The 15,804-nt window shown below is 37.8% G+C and overlaps 1 protein-coding gene across 2 annotated transcripts in view; it reads left to right on the plus strand.

The window, feature by feature from the left end:
• The window catches only part of LOC127645777 (transcription factor E2-alpha-like), a 48,072-nt gene extending 43,946 nt beyond the window's left edge, over window positions 1-4,126 (plus strand). The window contains exons 19-20 of one of the 2 annotated variants that reach the window (XM_052129451.1): window positions 1,169-1,288; window positions 3,194-4,126. In XM_052129451.1, the coding sequence (XP_051985411.1) occupies window positions 1,169-1,281 (113 nt within the window). In that variant the 3' untranslated portion in view covers window positions 1,282-1,288; window positions 3,194-4,126. The remainder of the gene's footprint in view (window positions 1-1,168; window positions 1,289-3,193) is intronic. The other variant, XM_052129450.1, reaches the window with a different exon arrangement.
• Window positions 4,127-15,804: the final 11,678 nt, after the last annotated feature.

Genomic DNA, 15,804 nt, shown 5'->3' on the forward strand with positions numbered 1-15,804 from the left:
AAACCAGGGACTCTTATTTTGAAATGACAGCGATTTGGCTCCGTTACAATGCTCTATATGTGAGTATTTACCAAATAAAGCTTTTTATAGCCTATTGATTCGCCAGATGAGATTTATTGATAAAGGGAAAATAATAGGGGGAAAAATTAAAATAAAATATCGGCAACTATCGGCATATTTTATTTTATTTTTTCAGATAACTGATAGTTGCCGATATTTTGTTTTTTAAGATAACCGATAGTTGCCGATATTTAATTTTTTCAGATAACCGATAGTTGCTGATATTTAATTTGCATTGTTTCACCTTATCAATAAATTTGATAATTTATTTTTTAAGATAACCGATAGTTGCCGATATTTAATTTTTTTCAGATAACCGATAGTTGCCGATATTTTATTTGCATTGTTTCACCTTATCAATAAATTTGATAATTTATTTTTTAAGATAACCGATAGTTGCCGATATTTAATTTTTTTCAGATAACCGATAGTTGCCGATATTTTATTTGCATTTTTTTCCCTATTAATTTCCCCTGATCAATAAATTTGATAATTAATTTTTCCAGAAACCGATAGTTGCTGATATTTAATTAGCATTTTTCCCCTATTATTTTCCCCTTATCAATAAATTTTATAATACATTTTTCAGATAACCAGTAGTTCCCAAAAGCAACTATCGGCACAGTTAATCGGTAAAACCGATATATCGGTCCACCTCTAGATTATAACTGTTATGAAAAGTCTTTGTGAAAAATGAATGGGAAAAATACTTCCGGAACCCAGACGGCTGAAAACGTGGGCGAACACTGTTACTCTTTATTGCTCTGTCTCTTTTGTTATGCACATTTGCAGGTTCGAGGTTACCAAACTTTAGCTTTTAGCGTCGTTTAGTGAACGCACCTTTTAGGGGCGAATCAGCCAATCGGGATTTAGTTTTTATGTTTGGGTTTGGAGTTCAGGCTATGATTGGTTATCTTTGGACCAACGAAGGATATTGATCCATTAATACGTTCTACCTACTTAAAATATTGTGTTTTTGCTTCCCAAATGCTGCTTCTGTTCTATACGAGTGTGAATGTTCATCTAATGAGCTTCTGATCTTCTCTTCTGCTGACCGTAAATGCTCACTGCACTAACTTGAATCTCTGATATAAATGTTTTTGTTCAGAGCGTAATCTGAACCCGAAGGCCGCGTGTCTGAAGAGAAGAGAGGAGGAGAAGGCCACAGGAGATCCTCAGATGTTGTCCGGTCTGGGTGGAGATGGACACGGCCATATGTAACGCTCAGGTCAGTAATGAGAAACAGACGTGGAGTGTGCGTTCGTTTTCATGCAATGGTTTTGGACTGGATTTACACGGTTATCACAGCTCAAGGCTTTTTTCAGCTTTTTGTCCGTAAAGTTGCACCAATTCAATATATTTTGCTTACAAACAGACCAAGCTGCCGTTTCTAGTTTAAAGGTGTTTTTTTCTTCTGGTGCGTATTTTAACCATAAATATGTAATTAAACATTTACTGTATATCCAGTGTAATATATGCAATTTCAAGACATCATATGTATCCCTCTTGAGGGCTAATTAGCCTAATTAGGGGCCGGGTGTGCGGAATCACGGCCCCGCCCTCCGACCTGCCACATTCCTCCCTCGTTCTCTCGGGTCGGGGAGCCCCCAGCATGACATACACCCCCCCCCTTTCCCTGGGTAGGGGTGTGCCTTCTACCCCGTCTGCCGGCAGGTCATTCCCGTCTACCTGGATGAGGGAGTGGACAAGGGGAGGGAAACAGAAAAAAAGTGGCACCTATACGCCGTAACGGCGATCGTGCCAAATTAACAAAACATTCAAAAAAAGAAAAAGAAAAGAGGGAAAAGCCAACACGGAGCGGCAGTGGGGGAGAGAGAGAGAGAGAAATAATTTATTTTAAAAACTTACCGGTTCTCCGATACGCCGTAGCTTGGTCCTCGGCCACTCCTCCCCCCTCTAATGAACGACAGCCACGCCTCCCCCGGACGGATCGGAGGCAGTCCTCCGGCCCCTGATGGACAGAACGCCCTGTCACGTTTTTGGTGGACGGTAGGGGTCTCTCCCGCCCCTGGCAGCAGTAACCGCCAGGTGGTTGGGATCCCGTTGTGGTCGGCGGCCTTTCATTCGCTCTCAGGCGGATGGCCCCGGCTGCTCCTTTGGGGTGGATGGTAGCGGCGAGAACTCCACTACTGCGCATTCCTCCTCCTCCCCGGATTTCGGCAGTAGTGTTAAGGGATTAATGGAGAGGAGGATGCGAGAACCGGCTTGACAATATTAATTAATATTTTAATTATAAAACTGAACTAAAAAGATACACAGGCGTCGGGACAGCTGTCTGTAAATCTCTCTCTCTCTCTCTGTCCCACTGCGGTCTCCAGTCGGCCTTTATCCCTCTCGGAGGCTCGATTAGCCTGATTAGGGGCCGGGTGTGCGGAATCACGTCCCCGCCCTGCCACAGTGCTATATGGACAAATTAATATATTTTTTTATGTACTAAGTTACAAGGTCCCCCCCTGTATTATTAACAACATTAGCTGAGAGAGAATTGCTTTCATATGTAATAAAATGGAGATTTGAACTCAAATACACCCGTATGTATCCGTATAGAATTAAAATGGGAATAAAGAGCTTGTGAATCAGGAAATCTGTATCAGTACCCAGCCGTAATAATAATAATACAGTGCAGTATACAGTATAATGTTACCTTATGTTTTGCCTCCGCTGTTTTAATATCAAGCGGTTCACGGTTTCTATGTTTGTGCTAATTAAACACGAGTCACGGCAGCTTCTAAATGTGACGTATGATTGACGGGAACACTTTCCGTAGATATTTAAACTTGTGTGTTTGATCTGATTGACTTGTGCAGTGTAACTGTCTCTTGTTGTTTATCTACAGTCGTCTGTACGCCGCCTTTAGAATTCTGTTCATTTGAAACTTTGTAGCAATTTGAAAAATAACTGTCACAAACTTGAAACAACTTCATAGCTGGTGCAGTTATAGAACACCCGAACATTCCATCAGCCAATCAGAAATAAAACATTTCATATTCAAGACCTCTGCTGGACAACATGCATGAGATGAATCCACGAAAGCCAGTGTGCTGATTGAGTGTGACTCTTTAATGCCTTTAACACTGTCATGGGTTAATATGATCATATCTATCCTTCACAGATCCTGACAGGGAAAGGAAGCTCTCCATCGACGTGGCCTTAACTTCCTGTTATTGTTCCAGCGCGTGCACACACATTCTTGATTTATATATTATAAACAGATGTGTTGGAAGACTCTCAAATATACATACATAGTACACTTCCTGAGCTGCTTATCCAGCTCTACACCCACACACACACACACACACACATCATGGACCATTGGTGATATCACACTTAAGAAACAGCGTTTAAAGGGCCTGGAATGCCCTGCTGTTGTGATTTATGAATTACTGTGTGCTGTTATATAGCACAGACACGCCGAAACATGAGCTTTTGTATTAAACACAAGGTCAAGCTCCACTGAGGGAACAATTCTTTGTTTTTGTTTTTAAGTCATGTATTCAAGTCAACTTTCTTGTGTACCATTTTCGTGTTTTAAGATGTAGAAATGAGACGAATGGTGACGCCGTTCACTTTTGATACGCAGCGTTTGTGGTTTTTGCTTTGGGACTGCCACGAACAGGTGAATCTCACAAAGCCTAAAAAATAAAAGTTGTTAATGTTGCATACAGAAAATTATGTCTATTTTTTGGGGTATTAATATTTTTTTTTTTTGCCATTTTTTTGTTTACATATTTCCACCAAATTCTCATTACTGTAAATACATTATTTAAAGTATTTATAAATCATGGTAATATTTTTTTTTACTGCCTTTTATGCTGATTAAAGTACAAATAAATCGTATTTCAGTATTTTTACAGTAAGTTACTGTAAAGGGAATCTAATCAATATCACTGATACAGTAATGAGAATTTATGAGCGGAAATCATTTAAAACAAATCATAATTGCCCAAAAAAAAGAGGTTTCCTCTATACGTGTGTGTTTATGTGTGTAATATATATATATATATATATACACATACATACATACATTTTTATATACATATATATATATATATATATATATATATAACATTAATTTATAAATAAACTATATTCAATTAATGTAAAACAGATTTAAATGCATTAAATTAATGTGTGTATATATATATATATATATATATATATATATATATATATATATATATATATATACATTAATTTTATTTACTTTTTTTTTTTTTTTTGCATACAGAGGAAGTCTTTTTTTATTTTTAGGTGAATTGTTTTTTAAATTTATTTTTTTGTGAGATTCACCTTAATATCTGCCATCTCATCAAAGCACCAGAGCTTGCTTTTTTTTTTTTTTCTTTGTTTCCCTAAGTGGATTTCATAAGTATTGGAAAACGCTGGATAACGCTTGGAAATGTATTACTAATTTACAAGTAACTTAATCTGAACCACAATGTTTTTAAACTACAGAAAACACTTATCTGTGGGGGGAACGTGTCTTTACGCGCATGCGTGACTGAATCTTCGCACACCGTTTTGACCGGGGCATTTTCCTTCCGTTTCAGAGTCGAGTTATGAATTTGGACGTAACATAAGCTGGACTTTGCTTTGATCTCTCTTGTGCAGGTTATGACAGATCTGCTCACAAACTGAATTTGACTACTCAAATACTTCATTAACGAATCTGCGTCATGTGTCATTTTTCGAATATGCGTCATTTTTTCGAATCTGCGTCACGTGTCATTTTTCGAATCTGCGTCACGTGTCATTTTTCGAATCTGCGTCACGTGTCATTTTTCGAATCTGCGTCACGTGTCATTTTTCGAATATGCGTCACGTGTCATTTTTCGAATCTGCGTCACGTGTCATTTTTCGAAGTTATTAGCGATTAGTTGCTGAAACATTTTAAGGGTGTTTGTGCATTTTATCAATTTAAAATTAAACGCGTACATTCAATTTGCTGCCACTTCTTGTCAATATTTCTACACAAAGTAGAGAAAAATAGTTTGTGGGGTTTGCAAAGGGTCTTTACAAGACGACTCTTGGGTTGTAAAACGTTTTTATAAAGTTCTGTTTAATGTTTGTGTTTACTTGTTTTTGTTATTATCTGAGTTTATTTTAAATTGTTAGATTCGTGGCGAAACGTAGTGCTAAAGTATGCCAGGAACAAATTATGTTTCATATTTTTGTTGCCATTTTTATTATGATAATTAGTCTTTTTTTGTTGTTTTTCTTCTATAGGAAATTAGAGATGCCAATTTGCGTTCTCACAGATATTCCTTATTGTTTATAAGGTAAATAATCACTGAGGAAAAACTGCTTTTGTATGTCAATACCTGCCCGAACATTAGATGTTTCATTCGTGGACGTCACATTTTCGTTCCGATACAGAGTTTATTTCTAGAGATCGTTTTGTTTTTCTTCATTAGTACTTTATATGAATTGTTCTCGTTTATGTAATGCAAAAATATGAACTCTTCGAGGAGAGAGAGTGGCCTTCTGCGTTCTCCGGACTTCCATGCGCTGTGGACTCGGTCACGGGAATGATAATGTATCAGTGCCTGCATCTTTCTGTTCAGTTTGATTCTGGAGTCAGTCAGGTTTTTATTGAAGCGTCACGTCTTGTGGCTTCATTTGAGAATATTTTATAAATTCACATGAAGAGGGACATTAGAATTCCACATGTATGTAAAGTGAATTCCTGCTCTTCTGGGCAAATAAAGTTCTTTCTTTGTAAACATTGAGCGGTTGGTTTATTGCTCCTGTTGTATCATTTTAATACGCACACAAATCACATTTTAATTCATTAAATACTTCAAATGGATGCATACATACAATTATAAGTCACTGACAAATAAGGTGTTTTTTGTTTTTTTTTAAGAAAATTTTAATGCCCAGGACATTCAAATATGGTTATATATATATATACACACAAATTATATATATATATATATATATACAAATTATAATATATATATTATAATTTGTTATTAAAAACACATTTTTATTTTGTATGAAGTCCTTACCATCTTATTTGCACTTGTAATATTTGTATATAAACCTTAAGAGAAACTTAATTATATTTAAATTCATAAGTATTAATGTAGCGCTTTAACAACAGTTATTATAAATAAATAATACCAAAAAAAATTATAGCATTTTTTTTTCTAAAAATATGATTTAATGACTTGTTAAATGAATTTAGTATAATAAATATATAAATTAATGTTATATATATATATATATATATATATATATATATATATACATTACTTTAATATGATTAATTTAGATATTTATAAATTATATTCAATTAATGTAATATATACAATATATAATATATACATTATTAATTTTATTTTTTTCCAAAACTGCTTTACTGAAAATACAGCCTATGACCCTGAACAAGCTTCAAGAATATTTTGTATTTAAATGTAATTAAAAAAAATTTTTTTTATCATAAATCTTTATATATATTATTTTATATTAAAAATATATTTTTTATATATTTCTTAAGGTTAACTATGGCTGGTAATAGAATAAAATAAACATGTTTAATATCATGATTTCAGACAATACTGTTGTTAGCAGAACGAAATGGTAATAATGCAAAATTGGGTGACGTCAACATTTTTCTTAAAGAACACTTGCATTTTTTACATTTTCCGTGGACCCTCTAGCACCCCTTTCCGGCCCCTTGGGTGTCCGTGGACCCCAGTTTGAAACCCCCTTGTCTGACGTGAGAAACAAAACAAAAAAAGTTAAATCTTTTCGAAATTTTGTTAGAAATGTAATATTTGTGTCAATGTTGATTTCATAAATAAATAAATAAAAAAACATTTATAGCATTTTTTTTTTTTTTACAAATATATTATTGAATCGCTTGTTACCATCATGTGTTCAAATAGTTTCCTGCCCTTGAATACATGCGACTGTACACAACTTAATCGTTAATTCCACAAATGTTTAATTTATATAATAATAATTTAAAGCGACGTCATACGCTAATTAACATATACGTGACGTCACCGCGTCTCATTTGCATTTTGCGTAGTGTCCGCCCTTTACATATGTTTGCTCTGTGCTTACCGTACAAACTGTAATTCCCTATTAATTCCCAATATACAAACGTAGCCAAATGTGAATTTTGCTACGTGTTTGAATAAAGTACAATGTACAGAGTTGTCTACGTACGTGTGTGAATTCAGAGAGTTCAGAAACAGGAATGAACAACCGACTAAAAATCTCCCGTGATTAACTGCATGAAAATAATACAAATAAACGGTCAAATTAAACTCTTTAAACGTCAAACTGAAGGGGAGATTCGTGATTGGCCCTTGACAGCGCTGTTTGCACATGCGCAGCTCATTCACGTCTGTGTCAGCTGCCGTGCGGTCAATTGATTGTGCCTCCGAGTCCGTGGAGGAAAGCACGACCACGCGCTCGCGGGGCAGTATTGGCGACTTTCTTCTACGGAAGTAGTTATGTTGTCCAAAAAGTCGTTAAAGAGGTCAGAAAAGTCGCTACATTGGCAACACTGAGCGGGACCGGTCTCACTAATCTGATGAACCTGTTCTGCGCATGCGCCGTGCTGTCCCGAGGTTAACAGTGCGTGTCGCGTGCGACCCTTTTGCATTTTCTACATAATTCTCTGTTATAAACATAAACCCATCCGATACGAGACACTTAAAGGCTGTGCTGAAGCAAAACTACAGTGACGAGATAAACAGGAGAACATTGTTCCATTCACAACATTAATTACAGTCTTTTCATTATACAAATCTGCACCATTATAGAAATATACCTGACCGTTACTATAGCAACATTAACTGTAGCGTGCCAGAAATAGTGTATATATTTGTAATAAATCTTAATATTATTAACCTACAAAAATATTAAATGTTGTTTTTATTATTTGTACATGTGTTTAGGATATTGTTTTGTACTACAAATTCCTTAGATTATTATTATTTTACAAATTAATTACATATAATAATTACATCTAACCTAATCTAACTTTTTTTTTTTTGTAAGTATGTAGTACTTTTTCTCCTTTGTGAATAAGTTTAATTCTTATGAACTTTAATTGAAAATATGTGTATTAAAGGAACTCTTTGTTCATGTCATCTTGGACTGACAGCGACACCTAGTGGTGTGGATGCAGCATCGTTCAAAATCAATATTTTTCAGTTACAGATGCCACAAATTCACTATTCACAATCATCCATGATTCATTTAATCCATGAGTGAAAGTGTCCAACAGCAAGACGGTTACTGAGATTAAGCTAGTAGTATTCAGCTGGTCATGTGATTCTAAAATGGCCGCCCCCATGAGGGTGCCCCTGCCTCATGTAGAATAATAGAATAGAATCCTTTATTTTTGGTCACACATTGTACACACCGTTTTTTTTGCATATATACAGTGAAATTTATTATTTTTCACATATCATCACTATATCATTCACATAGTTTAATGTTTTTAAAGGGGAAAAAATTACTGAGTGCACCTTTTAATTATTTATTAAATAATGAGATATTTCACCTTTTTCAATTAAAGATTAGATTTGTGTGAATTCTTTGAATGAAAGATCAAAAGGATAAACAATGCAGATTTTTTTTCACAGCCTTCTTTGCTCATATTAAACAAGGGTGCTAATATTTTTGCCCACCACTGTATGTATATATATATATTATTATTATTATTCAAACTGCTTGTGCCAAATTATGTATTATTTTATTAATAGAATAGGTGTATTACAGTCATTTCTGTGTGAATAAATGTTTTATTTATTTTTGACCTGGACCAAAAAAAAGAATAAATGAGCCTCACGTCATTAAATTAAAAATCGATCCTTAATTTTGCAGTTGAGATTTCTGCGCACAAGCGCCTCCTGCTGGACACCAACAGTATTTCATTGCCCGTCTGAGTGACATTCAAGGTATTTCCAAATTAAACTCAATCAACAGCATTTTTGGCTTAATATCGATTACCACAAATATTATTTTGACTTGCCCAGAGAGAGAGAGAGAGAGAGAGAGAGAGAGAGAGAATTACTGTTCCAGTGAGACACTTCCAATGGAAGTCAATGGGGTTTAATCTGTAAACATTAAAATACTCACTGTTTCAAAAGTATAAAACATGATTTTACTGAGATATAATCACTTACTAACCACATCTGTGTGAAGATATAGATAATTTTACTTCGTTGCCATGACGATGTAATGTCAACAAACCCTAAAACGACTAAAAAATGCTGATTTAAACTAATTTATAGCTCAAATAATACACCAGTTTTAACATAAGACTTAATGTAATTGCTTTTATAAAATTTCAAGCATCACGTTTCTGCCTTTAAACCCTCCAAAAATGGACCCCATTGACTTCCATTGGAGTGGTGGTGCCGTAGTGGCTAAAGCACAGGGCTGTAAATTAAAAGATCATTGGTTCGAACCCCACAGTCACCACCATTGTGTCCTTGAGTAAGACACTTAACTCCAGGTTGCTCCGGGGGGATTGTCCCTGTAATAAGTGCACTGTAAGTCACTTTGGATAAAAGCGTCTGCCAAATGCATAAATGTAAATCAGTGGCATAGCGAGTGTGCCAGGTGGGCACCTGCCACCCAAAGTGTAAGCTTGCACATCTAAAAGAAATGGCAGTTTTTTTTTTACTGTTTACATCATGTCAGACATGGTATTATTCTTTATTTATATTGGCTTAATATTTAACGTAACAACAGTATTATTATTATTCTTTAATCAAACCTCCCTGTACTCCATAAATACAAAGAATGTTCAAAAATGTATTATCGTTATATATTACAGTTTTTAAAGCAATTAATGTAACTAAAACCTGGTGTATTTAATTTAATATAATAATAATAATTATTATTATTATCTGTATTGTGCAAATCATATATTTGTGTTTTTAATATATTTTGGAAAATAACCATGAATCATTTCGTTTGACAAATTATAATTTATAATTATAATATAATTTGTATATATTAACATGGCTACTTTTTTTTCTCATTCATTTAAACAACTGAGCTATAAAAAAATATATATTTGCTTCTTTTTTTTTGTGCAAATTTTATTCTAGCTGATATTTATTAAATGTTACGGTATAATTTAATGTAAACAGCCATAATTTTCGCCACATAAAGTTAATTAATTTAAAAGACTTTTAATTCATAATCGCCGGCTCACTTCCGCGCATGTCGCGGATCTGATGACGTTTCACCGCTGTGTCCTCCAGCGCTTCCTGCTCGTCTTACTCATCTGATCATGTTGGGCAAAATAATCGGACAGAAATACGCGTCTATCGCGAAAACATGGTAAAACTCTGTACTGCAGCCCTGCCGCAGTGTTGTATTGTTATTATAGGCATCTGTTGTGTTAATTCATAGTTTTGTCCTTGTGCTGACCTGACTGTAGCATGCTAAGCTAATGAGCACAGGTCACGATAATACATGCTGTTATATTGCTGTCATTCTGAAAGTGTTATTTAATTTATCAGATTTTGTAATGATTGTTTTGAATTAGAAACATACCTTTTATAATTGTGTAATATATGTTTTTGTAATGTGGCATGCATCTGTCTAAATGCTTTATTGACATAATTTGGTGAATGTTTTTCACAAAACATTGCTAAAAACATTAGACAAGGAGGGTTTAAATACGCCTGGCACATTCCATAATGATAATCCAATGTGCTTTACTTTACACTGATGAGCCACAACATTAAAACCACCTGCCTAGTCTCACGTAGGTCCCCCTTGTGCCACCAAAACAGCTCTGACCTGTCCAGGCATGGACTCCGTAAGACCTCTGAAGGTGTCCTGTTGTATCTGGCACAAAGATGTTAGCAGTAGATCCTTTAAATCCTGTAAGTTGCAAGGTGGGACCTCCATGGATTGGAATTGTTGGTCACATCCCATAGATGCTCGATCTGGGGAATTTTGAGGCCAAATCAACACCTTGAACTCTTCATCATGTACCTCAAAACATTCCTGAACCATTTTTGCAGACACACGTAGACACAGTACCGCCGCTCCCTATAAGCAGACTACACAGTCTGCGTAAGGCACCAACTCCCTAGGGTGGCACCAGAAAGTCCACCGGCTGCCCTTACTCGCATGTTATATGTTATTCAAGAACCCGAAAGCAGTTGAGCCCTACACAATCCTCCTGTAACCATCATTACGTGTTTCTGTGACTTGTGCCACAGTAGACCTTCTGTCAGTTTGAACCCGATGGGATAGCCTTCGTCTACCCTTGGACACTCTGATGCCAGTTTGTGGTTTGTCCCTCCTCGGACCACTGTTGGTAGGTACTCGCCACTGCTTACCGGGAACATCCCACAAGCCTTGCCCTTTCAGAGATGCTCTGACCCAGTCGTCAGGCCATAACAAGTTGGCCCTGGTCAAAGTCACTCCGGTCTTTACTCCTGCCCATTTCTCCTGCATTCAACCCGTTGACGACGAGAACTGAGTGTTCGGTTACCATCTGATCTACCCAGACCTTGACCTGTGGCCTTGTTAGGAGATGATCAACGGTAATCACGTCACCTGTGGGCGGTCATAATGTTTTGGCTCATCAGTGTATATAACTCTAAAGTCAATTTAATAATCACTCTAAAACATCTCTAGACCTGAACCCCATTGAAAACCTCTGGGATGTGATCAAGAGGAAGATGGACGGCCGCAAGCCATCAAACAAAGCCGAGCTGCTGGATACATATTTGATGTGTTGACAATCTTTCAATTTACTGAAATGTGCCTATTTTATATGAACATTAATGAAGTAATTTATAAGGTCAAAAAGTACCCTAAAAAACCCAAAAGAAATGCATAACTTTAGTGTGACTTGGAAAACAAAGGTAGAACCCTGACGGGTCAAATTTGACCGAACAGATGGAACGGGCTCCTCTATGGATAAGTCTACAAGGGTTAAGCACATTTGCCCCCAAATTCTCAAATGCATTTATTTAGTTTTGATCTTTGGATGGAATGTAACTGGGACATCTCCAAATCTCCAAATGTCAGTTATCTTTGTTGACTGGCTGTGGCTCAGGTGGTAGAGCGGGTCGGCCATTAATCGCAGGGTTGGTGGTTCGAATCCCGGCCCACATGACTCCACATGCCGAAGTGTCCTTGGGCAAGACACTGAACCCCAAGTTGCTCCCAATGGCAGGCTAGCACCTTACATAGCAGCTCTACCACCATTGCTGTGTGTGTGTGTGTGTGTGTGTGTGTGTGTGTGTGTGTGTGGGGGTGAGTGGGTGAATGAGACGCAGTGTAAAGCGTTTGAATACAATTAAGGCTTAAAAAGGCGCTATATAAGTGCAGACCATTTACTGATTTTATGTTCACCGTCTTCTGCCATCTTCAGGGTGCCCACGCTGGCAGTCTGGGGTGGAGTCGGAGGTGTAGCTCTCGTCCACTTCACAGACTGGCGGCTCTTCTTGGACTTCATTCCCTACGTTAATGGAAAGTTCAAGAAGGACGAGTAGACATCCAGTAGGTCTGTCTTCAGTGCTGCTTTCATAAAGCTTTTGGAGTGTTTTAATATGGCAGATTTGGTCCTAAATGATTTAATTTAGAATTATAAATCTTTTACAAATACTACTTGGATTCTCACTGCATGTCTGAACTAAATTATACCTTCCTTAACGTTGATCACTTGACTGTGTTTTCCTCTAGTTTGGATGGCTTGATAATGGAGACGATTGAAGACGCCATTCTGCCATGTGACACTCAAACAAGTGAATCAACCGTTTCTTCATCCATGTTAATGAACGATGGGATATTTATTTTTTAAGCATTCAATCCATTTTGTGATTTATCGGTGTGTGTTGTGCTCACTAAAAGGGTTCGGTGTCACTATAGAAATGAATCTCATTTTAAACTGTCCCATTGAATATATGTATTGCAGAAAGTTGTGATTTCTTGGGCTCACGCTCACAATTCTGCCAGGAATAAACACTGCATTGATATATAATCCATCAAATCGGTGCTGTTTTGTTGTGGACCTGAACGTCTGTCCATGTCGACTGCTTCACAGAATGTTGGCTGGTGGTACTTGTAAAATAGAACAAAAACAAAATAATAAAATCTAATTTGTTATATTTTGTGGTATCCATATGTATGGGCTTCCCAAACTGAACTTGTCCTAGTACACATGTAACAGGAGCTAGCAGGTATGTGATAGCATATGCAGTATGTAGAGGCTTTAGCCTTTAGCCTCCTCGTTAGCACGCCTGCCTCCCCATGCCGGAGACGCTGGTTCAAATCCTGCTCTGAGCGGGTCGGCAGGACCGGTTATGGTGTGGCCGTGACCCGTATCGGGTTGAGTCTAACCGGAGCCAGCTTTGTGCTATGTAAACCTCTCCTGGCCTCAAGAGGCACATTAGCGAGTGATGCTAAAGGCTTTAGCATGCCCGCCTCCCATGCCGGAGACACCTGTTCGGAGCGGGTGGGGCCGTGACCCGTATCGGTGTGACGTTTAGGGCGGTGAATGTAAACCTCACTCTCCTGGCCTCAAGAAGCACATTAGCGAGTGATGCTAAAGGCTTTAACCTCCTCATTAGCACGCCTACCTCCCATGCTGCAGACCCCGGTTCAAATCCTGTTCTGAGCGGGTGGGGCAGGACCATTATGGTGGTGCCGTGACCCGGATCGGTGTGAGATTTAGGGCGGTGCAGTATGTAAACCTCACTCTCCTGGCCTCAAGAGGCACATTAGTTTGTGATGCTAAAGGCTTTAGCCTCCTCGTTAGCATGCCCGCCTCCCATGCCGGAGACCCCGGTCCAAATCCTGTTCGGAGCTGGTTGGGCAGGACCGGTTACGGTGGTGCCGTGACCCGGATATGTGTGACGTTTAGGGGGGTGAGTGTAACCGGATCCAGCGGTGTGGTATGTAAACACTCTCCTGGCCTCAAGAGGCACATTAGCGAGTGATGCTACAGGTTTTAGCCTCCTCACTAGCATGCCCGCCTCCCAACAAAAAAACATGATTCAGTGAGTCGTTTCCGAACGAACTGTAGGAACCAATTCTTTGAATCGACACACTTCACATTTGTTTGGCAAAGATGACCAATCCTAGATAATTACATCCTCCAGAGTTGAAGCCAAATGTGTTTTCAGGGCTTTAAAACAATCACACTTCTTTTAAAGTCGAGATAGACTTAATGTAAATGATTTGCGACTTTAAAGCATGAATTGCAAGTCAACACCCAGTTCAGAAGGCGTCGTGTGTCAGAAGGTCGTTAGGGCATGACTTTATATATGCAGCTGTCGAAAGAATTTAGACCTCTGCAACATTATCAGTTTCTCTGTGTTTACTACTTATAGGTGTGTGTTTGAGTAAATTTAACATTTTTGTTTTATTCTATAAAGTACTGACAACATTTCTGCTAAATTGCTAATAAATATATTGTCATTTAGAGCATTTATTAGCATAAAATGACGACTGGTCAGAGCAGAAGGAAGCACGTTTTCTTCCAGGATAACCTTGTACGTGACTTGATTCATGCGTCCTCCACAAAGACGAATCTGCCCGATTCTAGCCTTGCTCAAGCACCTCCAAATCATCACCGATCCTCCACCAAATTCCACAGTGGGTGCGAGACACTGTGGCTCGAAGGCCTCTCCAAGTCTCCGTCTAACCATTAGATGACCAGGTGGAGGATCGGTGATGATCTGGGGGTGTTTGAGCAAGGCTGGAATCGGGCAGATTCGTCTTTGTGAAGGACGCATGAATCAAGCCACGTACAAAACTTGCTTCCTTCTGCTCTGACAATGTTCCCCAACTCTGAGGATTGGGGCAGGACCGGTTGTACCAGCAGGACAATGCCCCATGCCACCCAGTCAGGTCAATCAAGGTGTGGATGGAGGACCATCGGATCAAGACCCTGTCATGGCCAGCCCAATCTCCAGCCCTGAACCCCATTGAACACCTCTGGAATGTGATCAAGAGGAACCCGGATGACCACAAACCATCAAACAAAGATGAGATGCTTGAATTTTTGCGCCTGGAGTGGCATAAAGTCACCCAACTGCAATGTGAAAGACTGGCAGAGAGCATGCCAAGACGCATGAAAGCTGTGATTGAAAATCAGGGATATTACAGCAAATATTGATTTCTGAACTCTAAGATAAAACATTATTATTGTGTCGATTAAACATGAATATGAACTTGTTTTCTTTGCATTATTCAAAATCTGAGAACATGGCATCTTTTGTGTTGTTTTGAGCAGTTGTCATTTTCTGCAAATAAATGCTCTAAATGGCAATATATATAAATATACAATCTATTATTTTCACTTGATTCCATTATCTTTTGATAATAATCATAATTGTTTCTTAATATGCTTTTTGATTCAGGCATTGAATCTTTCACTGCAAGATTCGCCGAGCAATTTAAAAATGACTCATAATTTATGCTGTTATTTTATTATATACTGTATCTATAGCAGCAACTGCAAGACAATAATAAAAAAAATGATTCAAAGCCGAGTAATACTTATAATACATTTCTCTGTTCACTGAGTCGATTCTGACTGAACTGTAAGATCCGGTTCTTTGAATCAAACCACCTCTACCTCATGTTTGACATCGATCAAATGTGAAATAAATAATTGTGCCTCCCCAGAATTATAACAACACGTATTTTAGACTTTGTTCTCGTTAAATAATTAGTTTGCCGGCTTCAGTATAAAGGATCGCGCGACTCTGCAGC

This window comes from Xyrauchen texanus, chromosome 6, assembly GCF_025860055.1.
Source record: "Xyrauchen texanus isolate HMW12.3.18 chromosome 6, RBS_HiC_50CHRs, whole genome shotgun sequence".
Lineage (NCBI taxonomy): Eukaryota > Metazoa > Chordata > Actinopteri > Cypriniformes > Catostomidae > Xyrauchen > Xyrauchen texanus.